This window comes from Cricetulus griseus, chromosome 7 (genome assembly GCF_003668045.3).
Source record: "Cricetulus griseus strain 17A/GY chromosome 7, alternate assembly CriGri-PICRH-1.0, whole genome shotgun sequence".
Classification (NCBI taxonomy): domain Eukaryota; kingdom Metazoa; phylum Chordata; class Mammalia; order Rodentia; family Cricetidae; genus Cricetulus; species Cricetulus griseus.
Window position 1 is genome coordinate 60,924,790 of NC_048600.1, and position 24,140 is coordinate 60,948,929.

At 41.3% G+C, this 24,140-nt stretch overlaps 1 protein-coding gene across 3 annotated transcripts in view; it reads right to left on the reverse strand.

Annotated features, from left to right (window-relative positions):
- The window catches only part of Itk (IL2 inducible T cell kinase), a 64,421-nt gene extending 45,848 nt beyond the window's left edge, over window positions 1-18,573 (reverse strand). For all 3 annotated transcript variants that reach the window (XM_035447973.1, XM_027425285.2, XM_035447972.1), the window contains exon 1: window positions 18,436-18,573. In XM_035447973.1, the coding sequence (XP_035303864.1) occupies window positions 18,436-18,573 (138 nt within the window). The remainder of the gene's footprint in view (window positions 1-18,435) is intronic.
- Window positions 18,574-24,140: the final 5,567 nt, after the last annotated feature.

Here is a 24,140-nt window from a genome sequence, read left to right on the forward strand (position 1 = left end):
GTATAAAAATTGATCAGTTCTCTCTAGCCCTAACCTTTGAAATCCTCTATTTTTCACACACCTCAGCTTCGACGTGCCACATTTAAGTGCTCACACAGTTTCCAAGGAGGATTCTTCCTCTCTGTTCAGATTCCTAGTATCCATTTGTTCCACACATGGACTTGAAGAGGCATTTGTTCCTAACTGTCAACCAGATGAGCCCTTTCAGTAGAGAGATCTGATTGTTCATGGTCAACCTTACGCTTGGGTCCCCCATCCATCATCCATCTTTCCCATCAGTCTCCCAGAATTTCACACGATTTGATCTGGGAAACAGCAGGCATAGATGTTCCCTCCCCAACTGGTCAGTGGGAGCAGCAGGTCAGGAGCTAAACACAGTTCAGTCTCTGGGAAATGATGGTTGCCTGCAATCTTCCCAAACAACTGAGCTATTTCTGAAAAACAGCAGGGTAAGAGCTGCCAAGAAAACCACACAAAAGCCAGCAGAAGAGGGAGACCATGTTAGCTTGTCTCCACTCTTCCTTTTTATTCTGACTGTACCACACAAGGTCACAAGACTTTGGGTAGCATTGTCTCTTGTTGCCATCTTCAGAGCTAGACTGTCTCAGGAAATAATGCCAGTGGCCAACAAACAGAACCTTGTGAAATTAAGAAGCTTCTGCACAGTCAAGGACTACAATTAACTGAGTGAAGACATAGTCTGAGAGACAACCTTGCCTGCCATACATCAGACATTAGATGGATATAAAAAATGCATCAAGAACTAAAAAAATCACAACCACAGGAATGTAAACAACCCAGCCAATACAGGGGATCACAAAAGGAACAGCTAGTTCCCAGAAGAGAAACTCAAATGTTATTAAACACATGAAAAATAGCTCAGCTTCACTAACTGTTGCAGAATTCCAAATGAAATGCAAGCAAAGATGTGGCAGAAGAAGTCTTATATACTGATGGTAGGGAGGCAAACTAGTCCAGCTGCAATGGAAACCAGCACAGTGGGCTCTCTAAAAACTACCAGTCGATCTACTACATGAGGCCGCGGTGCCTGGGTATTTACCCAAAGGACTCCAAGACACTACACCAGAGAGAAACTGTGCAGCATTATTTATAACAACTAAGTTGTGGACTCAGCCAAGGTGTCAATCAACAGAGGGAAGGGTCAAGACCAGGCTTAATAGATACACAACAGAGATTTTTCAGCTACAAAGAAAAACAAAGTCATGCAATTTGTAGAGAAATGGACGCACTTGGAGACAGCCACAGTAAGCCAGGCTCAGAAAGATAAGCATTATTTGCTTTCTTTCATATTTGGTTCCTAGATTTTATAGATACATAAAAATCATGTACGCATATATGAAATGAAAGTAGAAGTGAAAGTGTTGAGAGAACAAAGGTGACTTTGGGGAGGACAAGGGGAAGGAGGGGGAGGTGCATTGCTACACACAATATATACTTGTAGGAAAATGTTCTCATAACAAAATACCATGTATAGTAAATGGCAAAATTTAAAAAAATATATAATAAAAACACAAGAACATAAAGTTAATACAGATATTTTATGTGTCAAACACATAAACTAGTTTATATACAAAACTGCTAAAGACTGCAAGTGACTTTTATACCCTCTTTTGAATCAATAGTTTATATGAAATAGAATTGGATTGTGAGTTTCAGAGAGAGACCGGAGAAAGTAATAAAAGTCAATAATATTTTTAACTTCTTTCTCCATTGCATTTAACATGACACAATAAAGTACTGTTTCTCCATTAGACAGATGAGAAAACTGAGGTTTGTGAGGCCAGCTTCCTTCATAGTGAAGAGTAATCTTTAACTTTGGTGCTTTGCCTCAATGCTTCTAGGAATCTTTCATTACCCAAATTCGGTATAGGATAGTTGCGTCTGATTTCTTCCAGCCATGGCTTAGTGGAGCATTGTTTCTGCTGCACTGGCTTGCTCAGTTCTTATGCTGGTTTTAGGTATGTTCCCTGGTTTCCCAGCATGACAGGTCTTTGGTTCTGTCATTACTTGCTGAGCCCAGTGGATACATCAAGTTACATGTCAGACACCCTCAAGAGGACAATTCCAAGTGTCCAATAAACAGCAGAATTTCTGTTTTCTACTTTGGTAAGGCTGAATGCAGATGGGATGCTTCCAGATCAAGCAGACTAAGGTTCAAACCCTGACTCATTCCTCACCAGCCACACATCCTTAGTCAAAGGTTTCAACATCTTAATAACTTTGTATTAAAATATTTTAAAGATTTATTTATTTTATGTGTATGGATGTTTTACTTGTATGTATGTATGTATGTATGTATGTATGTATGTATGTATGTATGTGTAACATATGAGTGCAATGCTGTGGATGTCAGAGGAGGGCATCGGATTCCCTGGGACTGGAGTTAAGGATATTTGTGAGCCACCATTTGGTGCTAGGAACTGAACCTGGATCTTCTGCAAGAGCAAAAAATGCTCTTAACTGCTAACCCATCTTTCCAGCCCCATTATGCCTTGTTTTCATAAATGACTCCTCAGTCACTGAGTTAACTCGGAGGATCTGAAACAACTGCATAGGAATACTGGCAAATTAAAATCATTCAAGAGATGAACTGTCTGTCACTCAAAGGCTTCTCACCTCCTCTTCTTCTTCCTTTCCTTTTCCTGTCCACAGATGAAGCCCAGGCCCTTTTTGTCTTTATGTATCCACACTTTCTTTGCTCAAATGTTCTTTTATGACATATGTAAGCAGAAAACATCACTGGGGAAGACAGCAGTCACACTTAGCTGGTGAGAATTGTAATTTGGGCAGTTGGAGTCGATTGTTTTCCTAGTAATTTGTAAATCTAGGACAAAATCATGGAAGGGGTGGCTTCCTAGCTTCCCCTGAGTGTGTCTATGTGCTGGCCCTTCCTGGGATCAGACTGTGAGAGGGGCCACCTGCAGTACTCTCAATGCTTTGATTCGATCAGGTTCTTAACATGGCATTTCAAATGTTCTGCTCAATGCCTCTTTGGGGTCTACTGTACCATCTGAAAATTCGCAGTGATCTGTGACATTTTAAGCCTGATGTCATATGAAATAAAACTTAAATGACTGATTTAGGGGGTGCCATTTTTCCCCACTCACAGCAATTCTAAAATGGCCTTAGGAGTTTTTCTCTGTTGTAGTTTCATCTTCTGTGGGGAGCTTCCTTGAGGCAACCCACACATTAATCTCTGTTCTAGCAGTAGGCTGGGAGAAACCCAGAATCAGACTTGGAGAATCAGGATTATCATTGTCCCTACAGTGGTGTAACACTGGGCAGGCAGGGACAGAGCCTGCAGCTCACTTCTTACCCTCTCTGTAGTTCTCTTAGTCCTTGGGGACCCAGGGGATACTGAGTGCTGCCACTGAGCCTGACTATGACCTGTGCCACAGGAAGACCCCCAGGAAAGATGAAGTCATTACTGTCTCTGAGAAAAAGGCATCACCTTGTCAATCATCAGTGTGCTCTGTAACTAGCTGTGGCTGTTTCTCTACTTTCTCTAGCCCATCTTCACTGGACCTAGTCAAGCGTCGTCGGCAGCGAGGCTAAGTCACAGCAGATATCAAAGCTGCACCAATTGCAAGCTGGGAAACTGCAGTCCATCCTACACCTGCCTTCTTTTCTTTCCTTGTTTCCACAAGACCTTGCACTCACACAAACCTGTAGTCATTTGGCTTTCACTACAGTCATGTTTCACTCTGTGGTTTACTATGTACGAGGCTGGCTGAGGGGAAAAGCATCTGGCTTCTTTTAAGGTCAGCCATCTTTTCAGTAGTAGCACACTGACTAGCAAAAGGTGAGAATTTTACCCCTCCCCCAAAAGGTGAGAATTGTACAAAAGGAAAAGAAACAGAACTATATTCTTGTTTAACTTTCATAGGACTACTGAGGTTCTCCTACTCAAGTAATGAACACACATTTTCTCATAAAAAATATTAAGAGATCAGTGGGGCATAGCTATATATATATTGCTCTTTTTTCTTATATTTTTTCTTATGTTGTTTGAATATTTTACCAGAAAGACACACTTATTTTATTGTATTAAAAGTTAACTAACACATATATATTTCTCATATAGGACTTATCCAAAGGAAATGACTGCTCAAAATATATAAAGATATGTGAGAAAGGATGCTTGTGACAGTGTTACTGTACTAGAAAAACAAACATTCATCAATTGATAAATAGTTGAATTAGCGTGTCAATCATCCTGCAATGACTGTAGTCATTAATAAAGAGGAGGAAAGTTGTTCTATATAAAGGTAAAGAACATATGCTAAATTCAAACAGCAGGTTTAAAGCTTTTGGGGAAAAATGAAATAGATATTAGTATAGACAACATCCAAACAAGTAATGCAGGAGGGAAAAAAGATTCCAAGCTGCTCACAGCGGTTTTCTCATGTTTCAAACAGAAGAGTTTCATAGCAGAAGTCATACATTTCTATGGGACTCGAAGGCGTTTTTTAAAATAGTAAGCATGAAAAAGGAAGAGAGGAGCAAAACTGAAAAGAATATTTTAAAGCTGTTAGAAGCATTAAAACAACACCACACTGTAACACAACGGTGACAGAAGGATAGAGGGAGAAGGTAAAGGGGCTCCAAATGAAAAGCTGGGTGTATAAAATGGCCTCTGCCCTGGTGACCTCATAACCCCATTAGCAAGAATCCGTAACTAGGCAGCATCTGCCACCTGCCCTTCTGTATCTTTGGAGGTTCAAGTTCACAGCAGTTCCTCTCATGTTCTCAAGGGGCAGCCATTTTCTCCCTTCATTTTGTTGAAGAACAATCACTGAGATTTTGTGTGGACATGTGTTTCTTGCAAGCGAGGCAATAATTTCTAAGCCCAATTAATGTTGTATTAAAAGAAAAAAACCTCAGAAAACAGAACAAATATGTTAGTTTAGATTTGTTTACAAGAAGGATGTGCTGCTGGGCATGTTGGTGTGTGCTTATAATCATAGCATTTGGGACTGAAGTAGGATCATCTATTCCAGGCTACCCTGGGCTCTAAAGCAGGACCCGGTCTCTGAAAGAACTAAGTGGCATGTGATAAGATCAGTCCTCTAGGTCCTGTGCCTCATCTCACAGTATTTCTAGTCTGTGAACTCTCTTCCAAAGCCCCCACTGGGAGAGTATAGGAGATATTTAGTGAGTTTGGAAAACATAACGTCTTATCATCTTCTTTTTAAGCCTCAAAGAGTCTAGCTAATGCAGATAGTGAACAGTTTCATTACATTTCAGAAAATCACTTCCCAGAGGCAATGTTCAAATTGTATTTGTTAACTGGCCGACTGAGGAACAGCAGGTAAGAATGCTGCTGCAGAAAGTGCTATGTGTGGACCCCGAGACGGTATGTGTGGAACTCTCAATGGAAATAAATTAGGATATGAGCTCCAGAATAACTGGTAGGTGAATAAAAATCACTTGGGAATGGAAAGGTAAGTTAATACTAGACTGCTCCAAAAGCACCAGGCGTTCCTGTAAGCTATGAACAGCCTCATACAAAAATGGGCAAAAGGAAAGGAAATGTTTCTTAAAACATACGAAGAAGAGCCGGGCGTTGGTGGTGCATGCCTTTAATCCCAGCACTCGGGAAGCAGAGGCAGGTGGATCTCTGTGAGTTCGAGGCCAGCCTGGTCTCCAGAGCAAGTGCCAGGATAGTCTCCAAGCTACACAGAAAAACCCCGTCTCGGAAAACAAAAAAACAAAAACAAAAAAAAAAAAAAGAAAAAGAAAAAGAAAAAAGAAAAAACACGAAGAAATAAGAAATGCTCAGCTACTATGACAACAGGAATGCAAATAAATTCCACTTAGATAATTTAGGACCTAACAGATCAGCAAAGATCAAAGCATCAGATAATGGTGTTGTCGAGGTTTTGACAATAAGCTTTGCACACATGGCTCTGGGGAATGTGCAATTCCTCTGGAATATGACTTGGTCACTAAAGAGTAACTGTAAATATCTTTTAACTCAGCAACTCCACATCTGGACATGTTTTCTATGTACTGGGGCTTCTCAGTCTCTCTACTGTTGAGCATTTGGCTCTACCTTCTACTCGATGGACAACATTATCAGCAGCTTCTCCACATCTCCAACAAGACCAGATATCCACAGGTTGACAAAGTTGCCTCTGACTAACAATTATGGTTGTATTCATTAAAGTGACCTACTTTGCAAGGTTATTCATTCCCATTGCTTGTGAAAACAAAGCAGTTGGAAGCACACTAAATGTACAATGGAAATGCTTTATCCATACAATGAGCTATTTTGCATTTGTAGAAGATGGAAAGGCTCTGTGTGCATCCATTATGGACTGTTCTCCAAACTGGGCTGTTTACCAATGGAGAGAAAAAAATGTTAAAGTAGCGTGTATAGATTATGCTGCTGCTGTATACAAAAAAAAGAAAGAGCCTTTCCTGTTTGTATTACATGTATATGAATAAAACCCCACTGGAAAAGTATGTAAGAAACTGATTATATTTGTTACTTTTTACATTTATTTAGTGTATGTGTGTTGTGTGTTGTTTGTGCACGTGTGCACATGCATGGAAATAGCACAATTTACAAGGGCTGGTTCCCTCCCTCCACAGAATCTGTCCTGGGGGCTGAAGTCAGGTCATCAGGCTTGGCAACAAGTTCCCTTATCTGCTGAGCCACCTTGCTGGCTCATGTTGGTTGTTGTGGGGTTAGAGAAATGGAGTTTGGGACAAAGATTGGAAAATTTGTTATTACATAGCATTTGGTAACTTTAAAAAAAATGGGCTAGGTAGTGGTGGGACTCGGGAGGCAGAGGCAGACAGACCTCTGTGAATTCAAGCCAGCCTGGTCTACAGAGAGCTAGTTCTAGGACAGTGAGAGTTACACAGAGAAACCCTGTCTTGAAAAACCAAAAATAAATAATAGATACAAATGCAGCAATGTTATGTACTTAAGAAATTTTTGTAAATGACCTGTCACCATAACAGCTCTGCTTCTGTCTCTTTCTGTGTGCAGATGAAGAAGGGCAAATGCAGGCGATGAGCACACTACACGGGTGAGTAGTCCAACAGGCACAGAGGAAGGGGCAGGGCCTATGTCCCAATAATCAGCTCAACTGCACGATCCAACTGGATCAATTAGAAACCCAGTCAAAAAAGCACCGAGAAAAGTCTTGGCCTAATGTCCCTGAGCTTTGAAGTGGACCGTTTTATTTTTAGGTTTCAAAGGCATTATTTTTTTCTTCAGCACGATATACTAAGATTGATAAAAAAAAAAAAAAAAAAAAAAAAAGGGATGCTTCCTGGTGCAAGGGCCAGGCTTACCTTCCATACTGTTCCTTTTTTTTTTTTTTTTTGTCTGACAAAGTGAGAACACCCTTTCCTGCTTCATTAGACTTGCTTTTCTTGGGAAGGACCTGAGTTCAGCTTGGGGCAGCAGGTTCATCTGCTCACTGCATCCTGGGGCTCAGGCATCTATAGTTGAAGGTGGGTGAGGAATGCCTCTCCCCCCCCCATCTTCCCTGACCTCGTCCTTACACATCTAGGTGCCCTGGACTGTGTCTGTTCAGGTGCTTCTCCCTCTGAACTACTAAGACAGACGAGTGTATTGTGATTCCTGGCATTGGTCCCTGAATTCTTCCTTCCAGGCCTTAATTTCTTGAATTTCTAGTGTTCTTTCATTCCCTCAAACAGAACGAATACTTGGTGGCATTTTATAAACGGACACATATACCCCAGACTCCACTCACATAAACAGACTTACTCCAAAGGAAATTTGAAATCACCTTTGTCAATTTAAACAGTCATTCCTTTTAGAAACTGTAATGAATGAAAGGCATGAAGGAGAGTTCTATATTTTAAAAAGTTTGGGACCCCACTGATCTGATTCAATCCTTGATTTTCTAGCAACAAAGATAAACCCCAGACACAGTGAGGAAGTGACCAGGTCCTGGTCTTGTCCCTGTTAAGTGGCTGTGCTGATTGCTTGCTCCTTACCTAGAACTGCAGCCTGCTGGCTATTGTCAGTGCTTTAAACTCTGCTGAATGTTACCACACACCACAACAGAATAGTCATAATGGCTTATGCAACACCTTCCTGAATTTTTATTCATTCCTTGATTAGGTTCTGGCTGATCTAGCTATGAGCCTCTCGGAGCCTCTGGGATGATCAGTTAGTCACTAACTGTTAGCAAGACTGCTATTGTGCAGACCACTGGCTTTGGGGTATTCCTTCAATCTTACTGTGCAAGTACATATACTGACTGACTTTAAATCAAATTATTTTGTAGACATAAAAATACACAAAATGATGCCTATAAAACAAAGTATTTGAAAATCATAGCAATGGATTTTTTTTATTAATTCCTTCTTAGGAAAATAAATAGTTCTTAGAAAATATGAATGGTTCTGTAGCCAATATGGGACCCCTTTTAGTGGCTTGTACATTGCTTTAGCTCTTTGGAAAATGATACAACAATAAATGCTTGAGCCCAGGAAAAGTTCTTAGCCTGAGCAGGTGAGATGGTTCAGTAGGTAGAGGCACTTGCTGCCAAGCTGACAATCTGAGTTTGATCCCCCAAACCTACATTTTAGGAGAAAACTAACTTCCAAAAGTTGTTCTCTGACTTCACTTGTGGACTGTGGCATGCATGCACCTACTTATACTAAATAAATAAATGTAAAATATTATTATCCTATGATATAGTTATTCTCCAAAGAAAGCCATCCTATAATAACTTTAAAAATGGACAGTCTTCTATTATATATGTGTTTTCATTATACCTGGAAACAACTTGAATGTTGAGCTATAAATGATATGTTTTCATCCATAAATGTGGGTACATAAAACAGATAAGTTTATCTTTGCAATGAGTGGATCAAACCATTAAAATTCAGATATATGAGAAAGTGATTAGTTTTAAGACCATATAGACATACAGAAGTGTATTTATGTAAAAGAATGAATGGAGGACGTAGAATATAAAATTGCCATGCATTATAATTTTAAGTATTTGAAATTATATCTACACAGTAATTTGATATCTCTAGACAAAAAGTTATACAAAATATTTTGGGTCTAGTTGTTTTATTAACTACTTTTAGCAGTACAATAATCTGAAGCCTTTCTGTTCTATTTTGTGGTATTAATCAACATTGATTTAACTGAATTCTAACTTGTTTTCTGTCTTTATTGCTAGAGGATAGCTGGTCCAGACCCAGGATATAAAGTAGGCCAACTTCCACCTATCTTTGGTTCTAGACAAGCTCTCAGAAAAACACAAGAAAGTTAAAACATGAAATAATCATAGAACTACCCATGGATGAGATACCATGTGTTGGGTCAATATTCCTGACCTGGCTTCCTGGCTCCATCGCTTGCCCTGTGTATAATCTACCAGCCGCACAGTAGTCAGAACAACCACATCCATTTGGTAGCCTCTTGCTGTTTGAATAAAGTCCAAACTCTTTGCCATGGCCCATGATGGCTCACATAGCCCGGCTTCCGCACTCTCAAACTGCAGCCTTCTCTTGAACTATGCTCAAGGTACTCTCCTCACATGTGCAAGCTTTTATTTTCCTCAGGGTCCTCAAGCTTGCAGTTCCACTGCCCAGAATGCCATTTTTTTTTTAACTTGACTGGCACATCCATCATCCCCCAAACCCTGACTCTGGCCTATATACAGATTCCCTCTCTAACCACACTTCCTTCCAGCTCTGCCCCAGTTGCTGCTGAGGTCTGCCATAGAACCTGCCCATCTGTTTCTACCATGTGCTGTTATGTACTTCACTATGGGCTGTCTCCTCTACCTGCTTATGAGAGCAAACACCTCATTCGTATTATTTAGCGCTGTATTCCTCACACCCACATCATTAGTTGTGACATAGTAGGCATTTAGGAAATGATTAACAAACAATAAAAAATAAAAGGAGGTTTCAGAAGGTGCTATGTAAGCTGACAAGGGAGGGGAGCAATTGGTAGACTTAGCCAGCTGTTAAGCCTACAAACCACAACAATGACTGGCCCAGCAAGATATCCCCATTGTGCAATAGTGGCACTTTTATTTTAGGAGTAACCAACACCTGTTGGGTTGAACTTAAGGCCCACTTGATGGGAAATAATTCATGCTTAGCATTTGTAAACCTAGCCAACTACCCAACTGGAGAAGTCATAAACCCTAGAGGAAAACCTACCACTGCAAAAATTTTTTGGTGTAATTTCTAAATACTCATCTTTATACCCACGTGTAAGTGTAGCTCTCATCCTTCATCAAAAAAGCTTCTTTTTGTGACAGACACTATGACAGAGATCCACAACTGGTCAAATGCAGATAATGGGTGTCAGTGGCTACCCAACCTCCATTGATATATCTGCAATACAACCCCTACACCCAAGGCTCGGGAAATGTCACCAAAGAGGGACCAGAGATATCTTAAGAACCAGAGAACCAGTATGCCTGCTGCTAGGTAGTATCCACTAGACATGACAGGGAAACCTGCGTTCATGAACTCTCAACAATATGATTGCCTTTACAAGATAGGCATAGTGACAAACCAGTTAACATGCCAACACGGATGGGAAATTCCTCTAGATGAAGGATTACTGGTAGTAAATGGCTGCTAAAAGAGGGTTGAGTTCCTCTCTAGGTTGTCTGATCCCAGGTGGTCATCCCTGAACACATGTATGTGGGATGAATGCTAAGTAGACTCAGTAATTTGTATGTAACAATAATAATTAAAGAAGAGGTTATGAATGGGGGTCACAGGAGGAGTTGGAGAGGACAGAGAAGGGTGGGAGTGATGTAGACATAGTTCTCAGGGATGAAGTTCTCAAGATAAAAATTCAATCACAAAGGACATGAAGCTGGGTGCAATCATATTTTAATGTGGTTTTTATTTACATTTCCCTGATGGCTAATGAAGTTGAGCATCTTCCCCATAAACTTGTTGGTAATTTCAATTTAGTCTTTCAGGAAGGATTTATTCTTATCCTTAAGCATTTCAAATTAAATGGTTTTACTGTTAGTTAAAGTTTTTAAATTCTTTAACTAGTCTGTATATGAATCCCTCCTTTTTTTTTTTTTTCTGATACAGGGTTTGTCTATGTAACAGTGATGGCTCCCCTGGATCTCCCTCTGTAGACCAGGCTGGCCTCAGTCTCACAGAGACCCACCTGCCTCTGCCTCCCAAGTGCTGACATTAAAGGCAAAGGTGTGTGCCACCACTGCCTGGCAATACTAATTCCTTTTTAAATGACAATGTAAGGTTGTAAATAACAGTTTATGAACAACTTTCAATTGATGGAAGTTTTGTGGAGACATTGACTTTCAAGGACAGACAGGTGGTCTACTGGGGGGATTTTATGTGCATTTAAAACCATTTCAGAGCAGTTTCCTCCCCTGGATCACTTTTGTGAGACTCCTGAGTATCATGAAGCAACCCTCAAGTCGTCTCTTGATGAAAATCACATGCTAGGAGACATACTTTTTCTGGTATCATAGTAAGTCATAGGAAAATGCATTATTAGTTAAGGAAATCAGATAAAGATGTAGCAGGTGGCCCATGAAAATCTGAGAAGAGCTTTAAGCTAACTTAGGACTCAAATGTGTGCCTTGTTTGGACCTCAATGTGTAGGTCTTGTTTGGACCCTGTAGAAACTACACTCTTGTGCTTTCCAGTTAATCCTTTCTTCTAATCTAAGTTTTCTTCTTGAAAGTATTTCACTGAGACTGAATTTTCATTGCAGGAAATAACAAAAGGGTGTGCCAGTCTCAGACTCACAGAGATCCTCCTGCCAGTACCTCCTGAGTGTTGGGATTAAAGGCATGGGTCATCACACCTGGCCTGTTTGCAAGCTTTTTAGAGATGAAAAGGGAAGATATGAGAGAGGGAAAAGGAGAGGCAGGAAGAAAGGCCTTGCTGCAAACTTGGCTGCTCCAAAAAGCCACTGGAGAGTCTGTACTTCGATGAGAAACAGCACCCCATAGTATATGGTTCAACTGCCTCACTCTAGTCCTGAGTGGAAGGGCCCTCAAAGAGAGTGAACTTGAAGCACTGAGGGTTCAGAAAGAAGGCAAATGTGCTTGAGGCACACAGAGCAAGTGTAGTGTCAAGTGAAATCAGAAGGACGGGCAGTGAAGGGTCTTGGGGGCCATAGCTGAGAATTAACATTCTAAACAGTCACACCAAGCTTTGAAGTAGAGAGCGGCATGTGAGTTGTAGTTTTAAAACTTGACTCTTGGTGTTGTGGGAGGTGACCGACTGGTATAGAAGCTCAGTTGTCCGAGAGACTCCAGCTAGCATCGATGAAATCACATCGAGATGAAGTGAGGAAGGATCATGACTGTGAAAGTGTCCAGCAAAAATGCTCAGGTATGGTGGTGGTGGTGCACACCCTTAAGGAGGCAGAGGCAGGCGGATCTCTGTGAGTTCAATACCAGCCTGGTCTACAAGAGCTAGTTCCAGGACAGCCTCCAAAGCCACAGAGAAACCCTGTCTCAAAAAAAAACCAAAAAAACAAAAACAAACAAACAAACAAACAAACAAAAAAAGGAATATTATCTCCAGAGGGTCAAGCTGTAAACATGACAGAAAGACAGTAAGGGCAAAGGGGGAAAGATGGTTTTCCTGAACAGCTGGGGGCTTCCATAGGCGTCTCTCTGCCCTAGCTGAGAATTCCAACCGCCCAACCCTTTCTTGCTTAAGACAAGGCCATGATTGTTTCTCCCAGGGACTCTTTACTTATTCTTATATCCTGAACCTTCCGTTTTGATCTTCTATGTCATTTGTTTACTCTTTTAGTATTGAGCCCTTTTTTAACGAGGCTCATTTGTGCTTCAGTATCCCACCCTGGATCTATATTTTCTCCCCTTCTCTTTCTTTCTCCTTCTACTCCCTCCACAAGAAAAAACAAAAACAAGCAAACAAACAAAAAACCCTAATGGATCGTAAGAGACAGGAAGCATTATGGAAACTGCTGGTATCATCAGATACCTGTCCTTACAAAGCTCCAGTCCAATGGAGGCTCACATTAGTAAATGGGCAATTATGACTTTGGCATGGACTCTGAAGAAAGGGCCAGAACATAATAGGAGGTTGACTCAGTCTAAAGAATTCAAGGTTGGCTTCTCTAAGGAAGGGGCATTTAGAGATGACCAGTGTGGAATGCCTGGAACCCGGAGAGAAGACAAAGAGGGACATGTGTACTAGATTCTGGTGCCTTGGGCCACAGAAGTAACAGTGTCATAAACAGCATGTCTGCTTTCGACGAGGACCATGTCATCTTATCACGGCCACTATGTGAGTGCTCACCTAGGCTGCTTCGAGGAGTGTGGTGGGGTGACACACAGGAGCAGCAGTGCCAGATGAGCCATGTGGACTTCTGGGAAAGTGACTAGGGGAATGTGGGTGGACTACAGCAATGTTAGTAGAAAAGGTGAGGAAAGCATTCACATTGTTTTAGACACGGGACAGAGCTCCAGAAAGTGAAGTGGGGTGGGGTTGCCCTGGAGTGCACACAGAAGGGACAAGAGCTCATACTGTACTTCACTGTGACAGACCAGCGAACGTGAGGTGTCGGTGCTCAGAACCCTTTACAGACAAAGCAAAAGCACCTGACACTGTCTAATAACCAGACAGTAATACCACTAATCATAAGAGCACCATATTATCACAGATCTGTGTCAGCTCTGGAGATATAAGGGACCTCAGGGAAGTTATTTAAACCCTCTTCACTTTCTTTCCTGTTTTATAAATGAGGGAATAACAGTTCCTACTTACAGAATGATTGTAGTGTTTATTAAAAAAATTCACATGAGCATATTGACACGTAGGAAGGGCTCACTCAATATTAGTTATTGTTCATTATTAGAATAATCATGACCTCCACCTCATTAAAAAGAAAACAAAAAAGAGAAACATTTAAGCTTTCAAAAACACGGCAGTTTCGAGATCTTACAGCATTATATGGTTTATAACAAGTCACACAGCTCAAGTGTTAGAGCTGATCTTTGACCCAGATCTGTCTGATACCACCAAGGGTGTTTTTGATGATGCTACATAATGTTCCAAAGGGAAAGAAGGGACCATCTCCCCACCTGTCCTCTTTCATTTGGGAAGGTTCTATGCTGGGAGAGCTGGTTCTGCTGCTAGATCAGACTGCAGCTCAGGGAGGGGAGACCCTCTCCTGGGCAATAGTTGGGGTGGTGGTGATTTTGACTGTTCATTCCATCCCTTGTTAGGTGGTAACATATCCCACACCACAGAAGGCATAGCAAGCTTGATCCTTGAGGTGTGTTAGAATAAGGAATTATTAGAATAAGTCATTACAATAAGGAATCTTGTCAGAAGATCATGATGGTGCTTGGTGGGTAATAACCATTTTGCCATGTCACAACATAAACATGAAGGGGACTCATTAGGGTGCTGACTTTACAAATAGGAAAATGCCTTAAATATATGAAATTCTTACCTGAGATTGCTCACCTTGAAAGAGAGACGTAGGATTTGAACCCAGCTCCTATCAGCTACACTGATTCTTTCAACCTGTAATTTTTGTCTCCATCTATGCTGCCCCTTCCATCTCATGCTCAGGGCCCTCTAATTTTTCTCTTTCCCCTTTGGCTCAGTTGTCAACAACCTCCCCAGAGATTGTACTGAAGTCTGCCAGTGGTATGCTAGGTTTGGCTTATACTGGCCTACGAGAGGAAGCTGTTATGCTTTCAGGAATATGTGATCCACATATCACACTGGTTAACTGAAATGGCCAAAGGGATTCTTTTTAGAAATAGGCTCCCATGTACTGAAGAGTGACCTCAAACTTACTATATAGCTGAAAATGACCTTGGACCTCGGATTTTCTTCTACCTCTCGAGTGTGGGGTTGTAATTGTGCACCCCCATGGTTACTTTATGCAGGGCTATGGATCAAGCTCAGCTTCATGCATGCTACTCCTCTAGCTGTGCTTCACCCCCACTCCACGAAGGAGTTATTCATAACAGAGAAATCAACAAATGCAACCAATCAAGGCTTCATGACTCCCCTCTGCTAACAGAGTTACTGTGACCCATTTTTTACCAGCATGCTACCAGGCCCTTAACATTCTCTGCTAAGGAACTGCAGATATCCAAGACCATTTTATAAAATGCCTGGCAGGCACAGGGAGCATCAAAAGCTATGTCTGTGCATGTCATCACCTGCAAGCACTCTATCTGCCTGATCCACTGTTTCGGTAGTTGGAAGAAGGTTCTGGGAGGCCAGAACCACTTTCACAACACAGTACAGGGAGACAGGCATATAATCCCCAACTACATTCATATTTAAATAGAAGTTCACTCCATTCAGAGTAAAAGACAATGGGCAAGGATATTTACAGTCAGACTGAACACAGATGCTAGCATTTGTTCTTGAGTATTTTCTTCACGTGGTGTTCCAGTTTGAGAGGGAGTTGACCATTAAGGAACACAATCTTTTATTTATTTATTTATTTATTTATTTATTTATTTATTTATTTATTTATTTATGGTTTTTGGAGACAGGGTTTCTCTGTGGCTTTGTAGACCAGGCTGGTCTTGAACTCACAGAGATCCGCCTGCCTCTGCCTCCTGAGTGCTGGGATTAAAGGTGTGTACCACCACCGCCCGGCTTAAGGAACACAATTTTACAGATGCAGAAAAGGGGGAAAAAAAGCTATGGGCTTAAGAGGGGTGACCCTGGTTTGTATAACTCACAATGGGTGTGTATCTCCTGTCAAAGGCCCTTCTCTTATCTGGCTTTGATCCCTCCCTCTAACTTTTCCTATCACTTGAAGAGAGGACTACCTCATGCCAGCCTGCCAGTTCCCTCAGAGACGTGAACATGACATAAATAATGGGTAATGTTTACTAGCTGCTGATGGGATAACAGTGTGCTATGTCTTAAATTGAACTGTCTGAACTTGCCAGCATCTGCCTTTTTCTATTTTCCCAATGGTAATTTCAGTAGCCCAGCTCACACACATTATCTGTGTCTGGGCCAGGTTCCCACAAAATGGATGCTATCATCATACCCACTTCACAGATGGAGAGGACTGAAGCTTTTATTGAAAACACAAAAAAGTTCTTCACAAAAGTGCAAGTTACATATTTATAATCTATGCACTGTTTTGTGCTCATTGATGGCCCTGGGCAAAGTACCATAGGTGGGGCATGTCCAACAGTAACTCAGTGACCATGAATAACTAATACATTTCTATACTACTTTAAGAAAAGTTTCAAAATGTTAAATATAAACAGTTGGTATTAGAAGACAAGAACTTTTATGTTTGTTACACACACACACACACACACACACACACACACACACACACACACATACTTGTCCATCCTGAAAACATTAGATATACAGCCAAAGGCTACAGGATGAATTATTTTTTATGAAATTTTTCTTTTTTTAGTTATTTTTTGTTTACTTTGAGATCAAGTCTTGCTGTGTAGCCAAGGCTGGCCTGGAAATTAACATGTATCCAAGCTAGCCTTGAATTTATATTGATCCTCTTGCCTCAGTCTCCTTAGCACTGGGATTAAGAGCACACATCACCATTTGCAGCTTGTATTTGAATTCTTCTATGACTCTTAAGAAGTAAAGCAGGTGTGGTGGCACCTACCTATAATCAAGACACTCTGGAGGCTGAGGCTAGAAGATTTAAAGTTCAAGCTTGGATTATATGGTGACATTATCACACACACACACACACACACACACACACACACACCACTACCACCACTACAACCACCACCAACAACAATAATCATTAAAGAAAATAGAAACATGAATTTGAAAGAGACCAAGGAGGGTACATTGAAGAGTTTGAAGGAAGAATGGAGAAGGGGGAAGTGATGTACTTATAATCTCAAAAATTTAAAAATATTTAAAAAAAAACTGGCTAAAGTGTAAAATCCATTTTGTGAAAAGTTAACTAAAGGTGCATGACTATACTTTCATTATGAAATGTGAGCTGCATGCTTCATTCACAAAAACACAAACTTGATGCCATGTGATTTATTAGTTCTACGGTGAATCCTCCAGGCTCAAGGCTTGGCACCTGGCCATTGACCAATGGGGACAGCACTATGTAGTTCCATATGCCTTCTAACCTTTTGGCAAATTATCAGTGAGGACCTGATGAAAACAAGTGATTCTTTTCATTGTAAAAGTAGAGAGAGGAACAATATTATTTTACCCCAAACTAAAAAGGCTAGGTATCCTCCCGAGTGGTCTGCTCCAAGTTCATGAAAAACTTTAAAGATTGGGCCTCCCCTCTCCCTCCCCCACACACACCTCTGTATCTTCTAGTGAGACACCAGCAAGAAACAGAAGCATCTTTGACTCACTGACCACACAGCTAAAACCTCAGTACTCATCTCTACCCTACCTCTCTAATGATATAAAAATAATACAATGATATGATAAGAGATCAAACACACTTTGAGAAGTGGTCGAGGAAGACTAAGAGGCACTGCATACAACCAAAGGCTTCTGAAAGGAAGACTGGAACTTAGGTTGATGTCTAGTCCTTTCATTTACAGTGAAAAGAGTCTGATGGAGAAGGACATTTGTCCAGGTCCATTCACTCAGTGGGAAGCACAGAGACTTCCCGATCCCCACCCAGTGCTTCTCCCACACTATATTATTACCAAGTACTTGTTTGCTTTTGTTGTCACTGTTACTGTACAATAGGCAGTTGTCTTTAGATACATCTAGCTAAGCAGCCACTGCAGGGAGGAGCCCTTGTCTGCAGGCAGACACTTTGTGTTTCATTGCCCCATACCCCTAGTTTCTTGAGCTATTGTACCATGGACAAAGAAGGTTGCCACATGCTTTACAACTTTCAGAATATTACATGATTATTCTGCGTATACACGTACACATGAAATACAAAATATTTGAAGATATTGCATGGATGTGTGGCCCCATGGCCTCAGGAGGGAGATGACCATTGAGACAAGGACAGTTCAAGTCATTAAAAATTGATATAGGACCTCCCCCTCACAATTCTAAGAATCACTTCTTTTGTAAAACAGAGAAACTGGGCTAGGTTACCCCTTATGTCCTGATGAGCAATAATTAATATCCTACTGCTCTACAGCCTGTAAAACACCATACACTTCACATGAACTTCAAGTTCTAGCCACAAAACTCACTCCATAAAATATTTCTATGCTTATAAATTAAACATAACTTTGAGGAGAAGAAAAATGGACGAGTGTTAAACCTATGGATTTTAGAACCAAAATAGCCTAACACCTGATTCTCTGTTCTCTTTGATTTTGCTTCGATCTCTGAGTACTTTGTAGTTGTTAAACACAACATACTTATATTCCAGGTGTTCAAGTTTATCCCACAAATCAACTCAATGCAAACACAAAACAAAGACAAGAGCAAGTGTTTTCATACCCCATGGCGATCCTCGAAGTATGCCAGGCTGGCTTTCGTTAAAACAAAGAAACGGACTTTAAAATTCGAGGGAGAAGTCCTTCTCTTCTGCTGGGACTTCTTGATCAGCTGTTCTTCCAGGAGGATGAAGTTGTTCATGGTCCAGCTCTGAAAAGTGATGCGGCTTGGGCATCACACCTCAGTGCAACCGATGGAGAGAAACAGCTGGGAATGCAACAGGATACAGTTGATCTTGAGAGACTCGTTTGAAGGCAACTTGCCTCTAACCTTATCTTTTCTATCAACACCAACCAGCCTCACCGCTGAGCTCCTCCTCTGATGTCAAAGGCCATGACCACATCCTTTCAAAATTCACCAAGCTAAGAAGCACATGCAAAAATATGCGTACCCTTTGCTATATGGTTTGGAAATGAGGTTTAAAGAAACTTAGAATTATAAAAGGAATTAATTTTAATTTTTATAGTTCCTGGTTTAGCCTCTACAACAGTTAAGACATGTAGAAAAGGGGAAAAAAACAGGGGTCCATGGGTCAGTGTATAAGTTTCCCATTGCTATCATGAATTACCACAGGCTTAGTGACTCTAAGTACCTTGGATTTACCTTACAATTCTCTAGTTTAGAAGTCTGAAATAGATCTCATTGAGTGGCAATCATGGTAATAGTAGGACTCTGCTCCTTTCTGGTGGTCTCTGGGGGACACTGCCTCTGTGACTGTCCTATCTTCTAAGGGACACCCAGGTGGCCTTCGTCTTGGCTCTCTTTCTCCATCTTCAAACTCAACAACTGCAGGCAGAATCCTGCTTCTTCCATATTGCCAGAACCTATCCCTCCTACCTTGGCCACATTCAAGGATCCTGAGAAACACATGGGAGCCACCCACCCCAGAGTGATCATCTAGGCCAGGTACCCTATTTTAAGGTCAGACGATGGACACTGTAACTCCACTTGATATGGCAATTCCCCTTTGTCACCCAATTTCATACAGTCACAGGTTGTAGGGATTAGGACATGGAAAGATTTGCACAGGGCTGTTATTCTACCTACAAGTTTGAATCCATCGATACGGCCTAACACCTGCACAATGGCTTGGATTTTCAGTTCCTTCATCTGTGAAAGAAAGCAATGCCGGCCTTGTATGAGGCACCGAAGGGCTCCTTTTTGACTCTTCTGTAAGCCTCACAGTATGCCTAGCTTTAAGGATGTCACATTAGCCTTCTGGGTATGCCACTGCACAAATGCTACACGCTGTGTCTAAATGAATACTCTTTGTCTCTTTCTTCTGGTTCACTCTGAAGTTATATTGCCAGCCTCAGCCAACATGCACGTCCTCTGGGGAGCCTGCAGACTTTCCCACATGGAATCTTCTAAACTATTTTTTTTTCCTGCATGTAAAGACCCTTACAAGGAGGCAAGCACACAGAGACAAACAACTAGCTACCCTCGTGAGGGTCTTTGGGAACTGAATTTCATCTGTTCTGTGAATAATGCATGTTACTTATGAGTCTATCCTAGAGTCAGGACAACGTTAAGATGTAGTACTCATGTGAGGTTCACCATGACCAGGAAGCTATTAACTAAGAAGTCCCAATACAATCAGGGATAGCACAGCTCAAAGAGGGACAAAAGATGTGACAAAGTGAGAGAGCACAATTCTCCAGTTTATTTTTAGATGTAAATTACTAATTACAGCCTCTTTTCACATGTATTGGATGCTGTTGAATAATGAATACAAAGGGAAGAGAGAGAAGGGTAGAAAAGGGAAGGGGGAGAAGGAGAGATATTCTGCAATTTTAAGATATGGAAATATAATGTATAAAAGAGGTAGACTTTTCTAAATATAATTTGCAGCAAAAGATTACTATTTTCCTTCTCTTTCCTTTTTCTGGAGTAACTAATTCCCTGAAAATTATCTGGACATCTGGTCAGCCTGAAAAAGGATACAATATTTTTAGCCTTTCCAGTAACTTGGTAGAACCACAAACTCTTTTCTGAACAAAAGAATATGGCAGAAATATAGGTGTCCGGGCAGGATGTGATGATCTACACCAGTAATCTCAGCTCTTGGGAGGCTGTCTCAAGAAAAGAAGGGGGTTACTTAATGGGAACCTTCCTATCTCCTCCATTTCTCTTCCTACTGATTATGGTATTGATTTGATGGGCGGAGCTGGAAGAACTATATTATACTATATGATGTGGAGGTTACCTGTTGAGAGCGACTGATCACATGATAGGTGGAGTCTGCGTTTACAATGACCGTGGACTGGATCATTCACACTAGCTGTGGACACCTGTTCCATGCTCACTCTTAGACGAAGGGCTGAGAAGCAGTGGATTATCTTATTTTTAATATAAGAAGAAATATACCATTAATATTTTCTAGGACCCTGTTATTTTCATTTATGTTACTGGTAGCATACCCAACTTTAACATTATGCAGTATCATGTACTACCTTCTCAGCCATACTGTAAATTATTTTGAAAAGGATAGATTTATGCCAGACTAATTCAGGCATGATAATTTACAGACTTTACATGGCACTTTCACCTGAGAAAGCAGAATATGAGGAGCATCTTCCACTTGCCAAGTCTCTATGTAATACAATAAAAATAATTTTATTTTCTACCACACAGAACACCTCAAACTACTTACGCGGACTAGTCTATGTTCACTCTTAAACATAATGTTAGAGCCTCCAGTATTTTCTCCATCATGTTAAAATAAACAGTCTCAGCCGGGTGTTGGCGGCATACAACTTATATCCCAGCACTCGGGAGGCAGAGGCAGGTGGATCTCTGTGATTTGGAGACCAGCCACAGAGAAACCCTGTCTCGAAGAACCAAAAAAACAAAAAAACAAAAAAACAAAAAAAAAAAAAAGAAAAAAGATAAACAGTCTCTTTTACTTGTATTTTGGTTTTAAAAAGCTGGGTTTATAGGAGACAAATTCCATACTGGTCAGGGGATGGCAAGACGGCTCAGAGGTTAAGAGCACGTCTCTTCTACCAGAGGTCCTGAGTTCAATTCCCAGTAACCACATGGTGGCTCACAACCATCTGTAATGAGATCTGGTGCCCTCTTCTGTCATGCAGTCATAACACTGTAAACATAATAAATGTGATTTAAAAAAAAATAGTCTTTGGGCCATTTTTAGCTGGGCGTTGGTGGCACACCCCTTTAATCCCAGCATTCGGAAGGTAGAGGCAAGTGGATCTCTGCGAGTTCGAGACCAGCCTGGTCTACAAGAGCTAGTTCCAGGACAGCCTCCAAAGCCACAGAGAAACCCTGTCTCAAAAAACCAAAATAAATAAATAAATAAATAAATAAATAAATAAATAAATAAAAATAAAATGAAATTCCATACTGGTGCCAGCACTAGGCTACATGGTGTTACCTTGTCTCAAAGAAAAGCAAACAAAAATGCAAAGGAGGCTGGGGAGATGACTCAGTGGTTGAGAGCACTTACTTTATGACATAAGGGCTGTTGTTCAGATACTAGCGTCCACGTAATAAGCCAGGCATGGTCTACTGCATGCCTTTAACCCCAGCACATTGAAGGATAGAAACAGGCAGATTCCCAAGGCTTGTTAGCTGCCAACCTAGCTAAAAACATGTACTCCAGTGTCAGGGAGAGACCTTGCTGCAGATGAAGAACACAAAGAATGATAGAAAAGGACACCAGAAGCCTTCTTCTGGCTTATGCATGTGCACATACACCACACACACACACACACACACACACACACACACACACACACACACACATCCCACAAGGAAAACAAACAGATAGATGACCAACAACAACAAAACCCAACAATACAAAAAAGCTCCTACTAGGCAAAGATAGAACAATTTTGGGCACCAAAAATGATAACTGTGATGAGGTAAGTAAAGGTATTAAAACAAGTTCAAAAGAAAACTGAAAAGAGTCCACCCCACTGACTACTTTCAGAGGATGATAAACAACCAACTTATTATTCTGGAAACTGAAAACAAAACAAACCAGAACATCCTGCTTTTCATGAAGGATTGCATTTCAATGTAGTGAACAAACACTTTTTTCAAATTTTTATTTTTTCTATTTTTTTATTTAAATTAGAAACAAGATTGTTTTACATGTCAATCCCAGTTCCCTCTCCCTCCCCTCCTCCCCTGCCCCCCCCCCCCCCCCCCCGAACTCCCTATCCCATCCCCTTTCTGCTCCCCTGGAGGGTGAGGCCATCCGTGGGGGATCTCCAGAGTCTTCCATATCCTTTGGAGCAGGGCCTAAGCCCTCCCCCATGTGTCTAGGCTGAGAGAGTATCCCTCTATGTGGAATGGGCTCCCAAAGTCCAAACCTATGCTAGGGATAAGTATTGATCTACTCCCAGAGGCCCCATAGATTGCTGAGGCCTCTTCACTGACACCCATGTTCACGGGGTCTGGATCAGTCCTATGCTGGTTTCCCAGCTATCAGTCTGGGGTCCATGAGCTTCCCCTTGTTCAGGTCAGCTGTTTCTGTGGGTTCCACCAGCCTGGTCTTGACCCCTTTGCTCATCACTCCTCCCTCTCTGCAACTGGATTCCAGGAGTTCAGTTCAGTGTTTAGTTGTGGGTGTCTGCTTCTACTTCCATCAGCTGCTGAATGAAGGCTCTAGGATGGCATATAAGGTAGTCATCAATCTCATTATCAGGGGAGGGCATTTAAAGTAGCCTCTCCACTATTGCTTAGATTGTAGGTTGGTGTCATCCTTGTAGATCTCTGGACATTTCCCTAGAGCTAGATTTCTCTTTAAACCTATAATGGCTCCCTCTATAATGGTATCTTTTTATCTTGCTGTCCTCTATTCTTCCCCTGGCTCAACCTTTCTGCACCCTCATGTCCTCCCCTCCCCTCCTCTTCTCCTCTTCTCTTTTTCCTAGCTCCTTCTCCCCTCCCCCATGCTTCCAATTAGCTCAGGAGATCTTGTCCCTTTCTCCTTCTCTGGGGGACCATGTATGTCTCTCTTAGGGTCCTCCTTGTTTCCTAGCTTCTCTGGTGGTATGGATTGTAGGCTGGTAATCCTTTGCTCTATGTCTAAAATCCATATATGAGTGAGTACATACCATGTTTGTCTTTTTGTGACTGGGTTACCTCACTCAGGATGGTTTCTTCTAGTTCCATCCATTTGCCTGCAAATTTCAAGATTCCATTGTTTTTCTTTTTTCTGCTGAGTAGTACTCCATTGTGTAAATGTACCACAATTTTCTCTATCCATTCTTCAGTTGAGGGGCTTTTAGGTTGTTCCGGTTCTGGCTATTACAAATAAAACTGCTATGAACACTCCTCCACTGCTGGTGGGAGTGCTAACTTGTACAGCCACTTTGGAAATCAGTATGGAGATTCCTCAGGAAAATGGGAATCAGTCTATCACAAATCCAGCAGTTTCACTTATGCATATACCCAAAAGATGAACATTCATACAACAAGGACATCTGTTCAACTATGTTCATAGCAGCATTATTTGTGAGCAGATACTTAATAATGTAAAGTAAGTGAAGAAGAACGACAGAGCATCAGTATTTCACAATCTGAATACAATGACAAATTCAGATGATGACCCTCGGTGGCTATTAAACTCTCCATGTCAAAAGTCAAAAGGGAAATGTACAACAGTAAGGAGCTGACAGCACAGTGACAGACTGACCACACGATAGAGAGACAAGCAGACACTACGTGGCTTCTGTGTA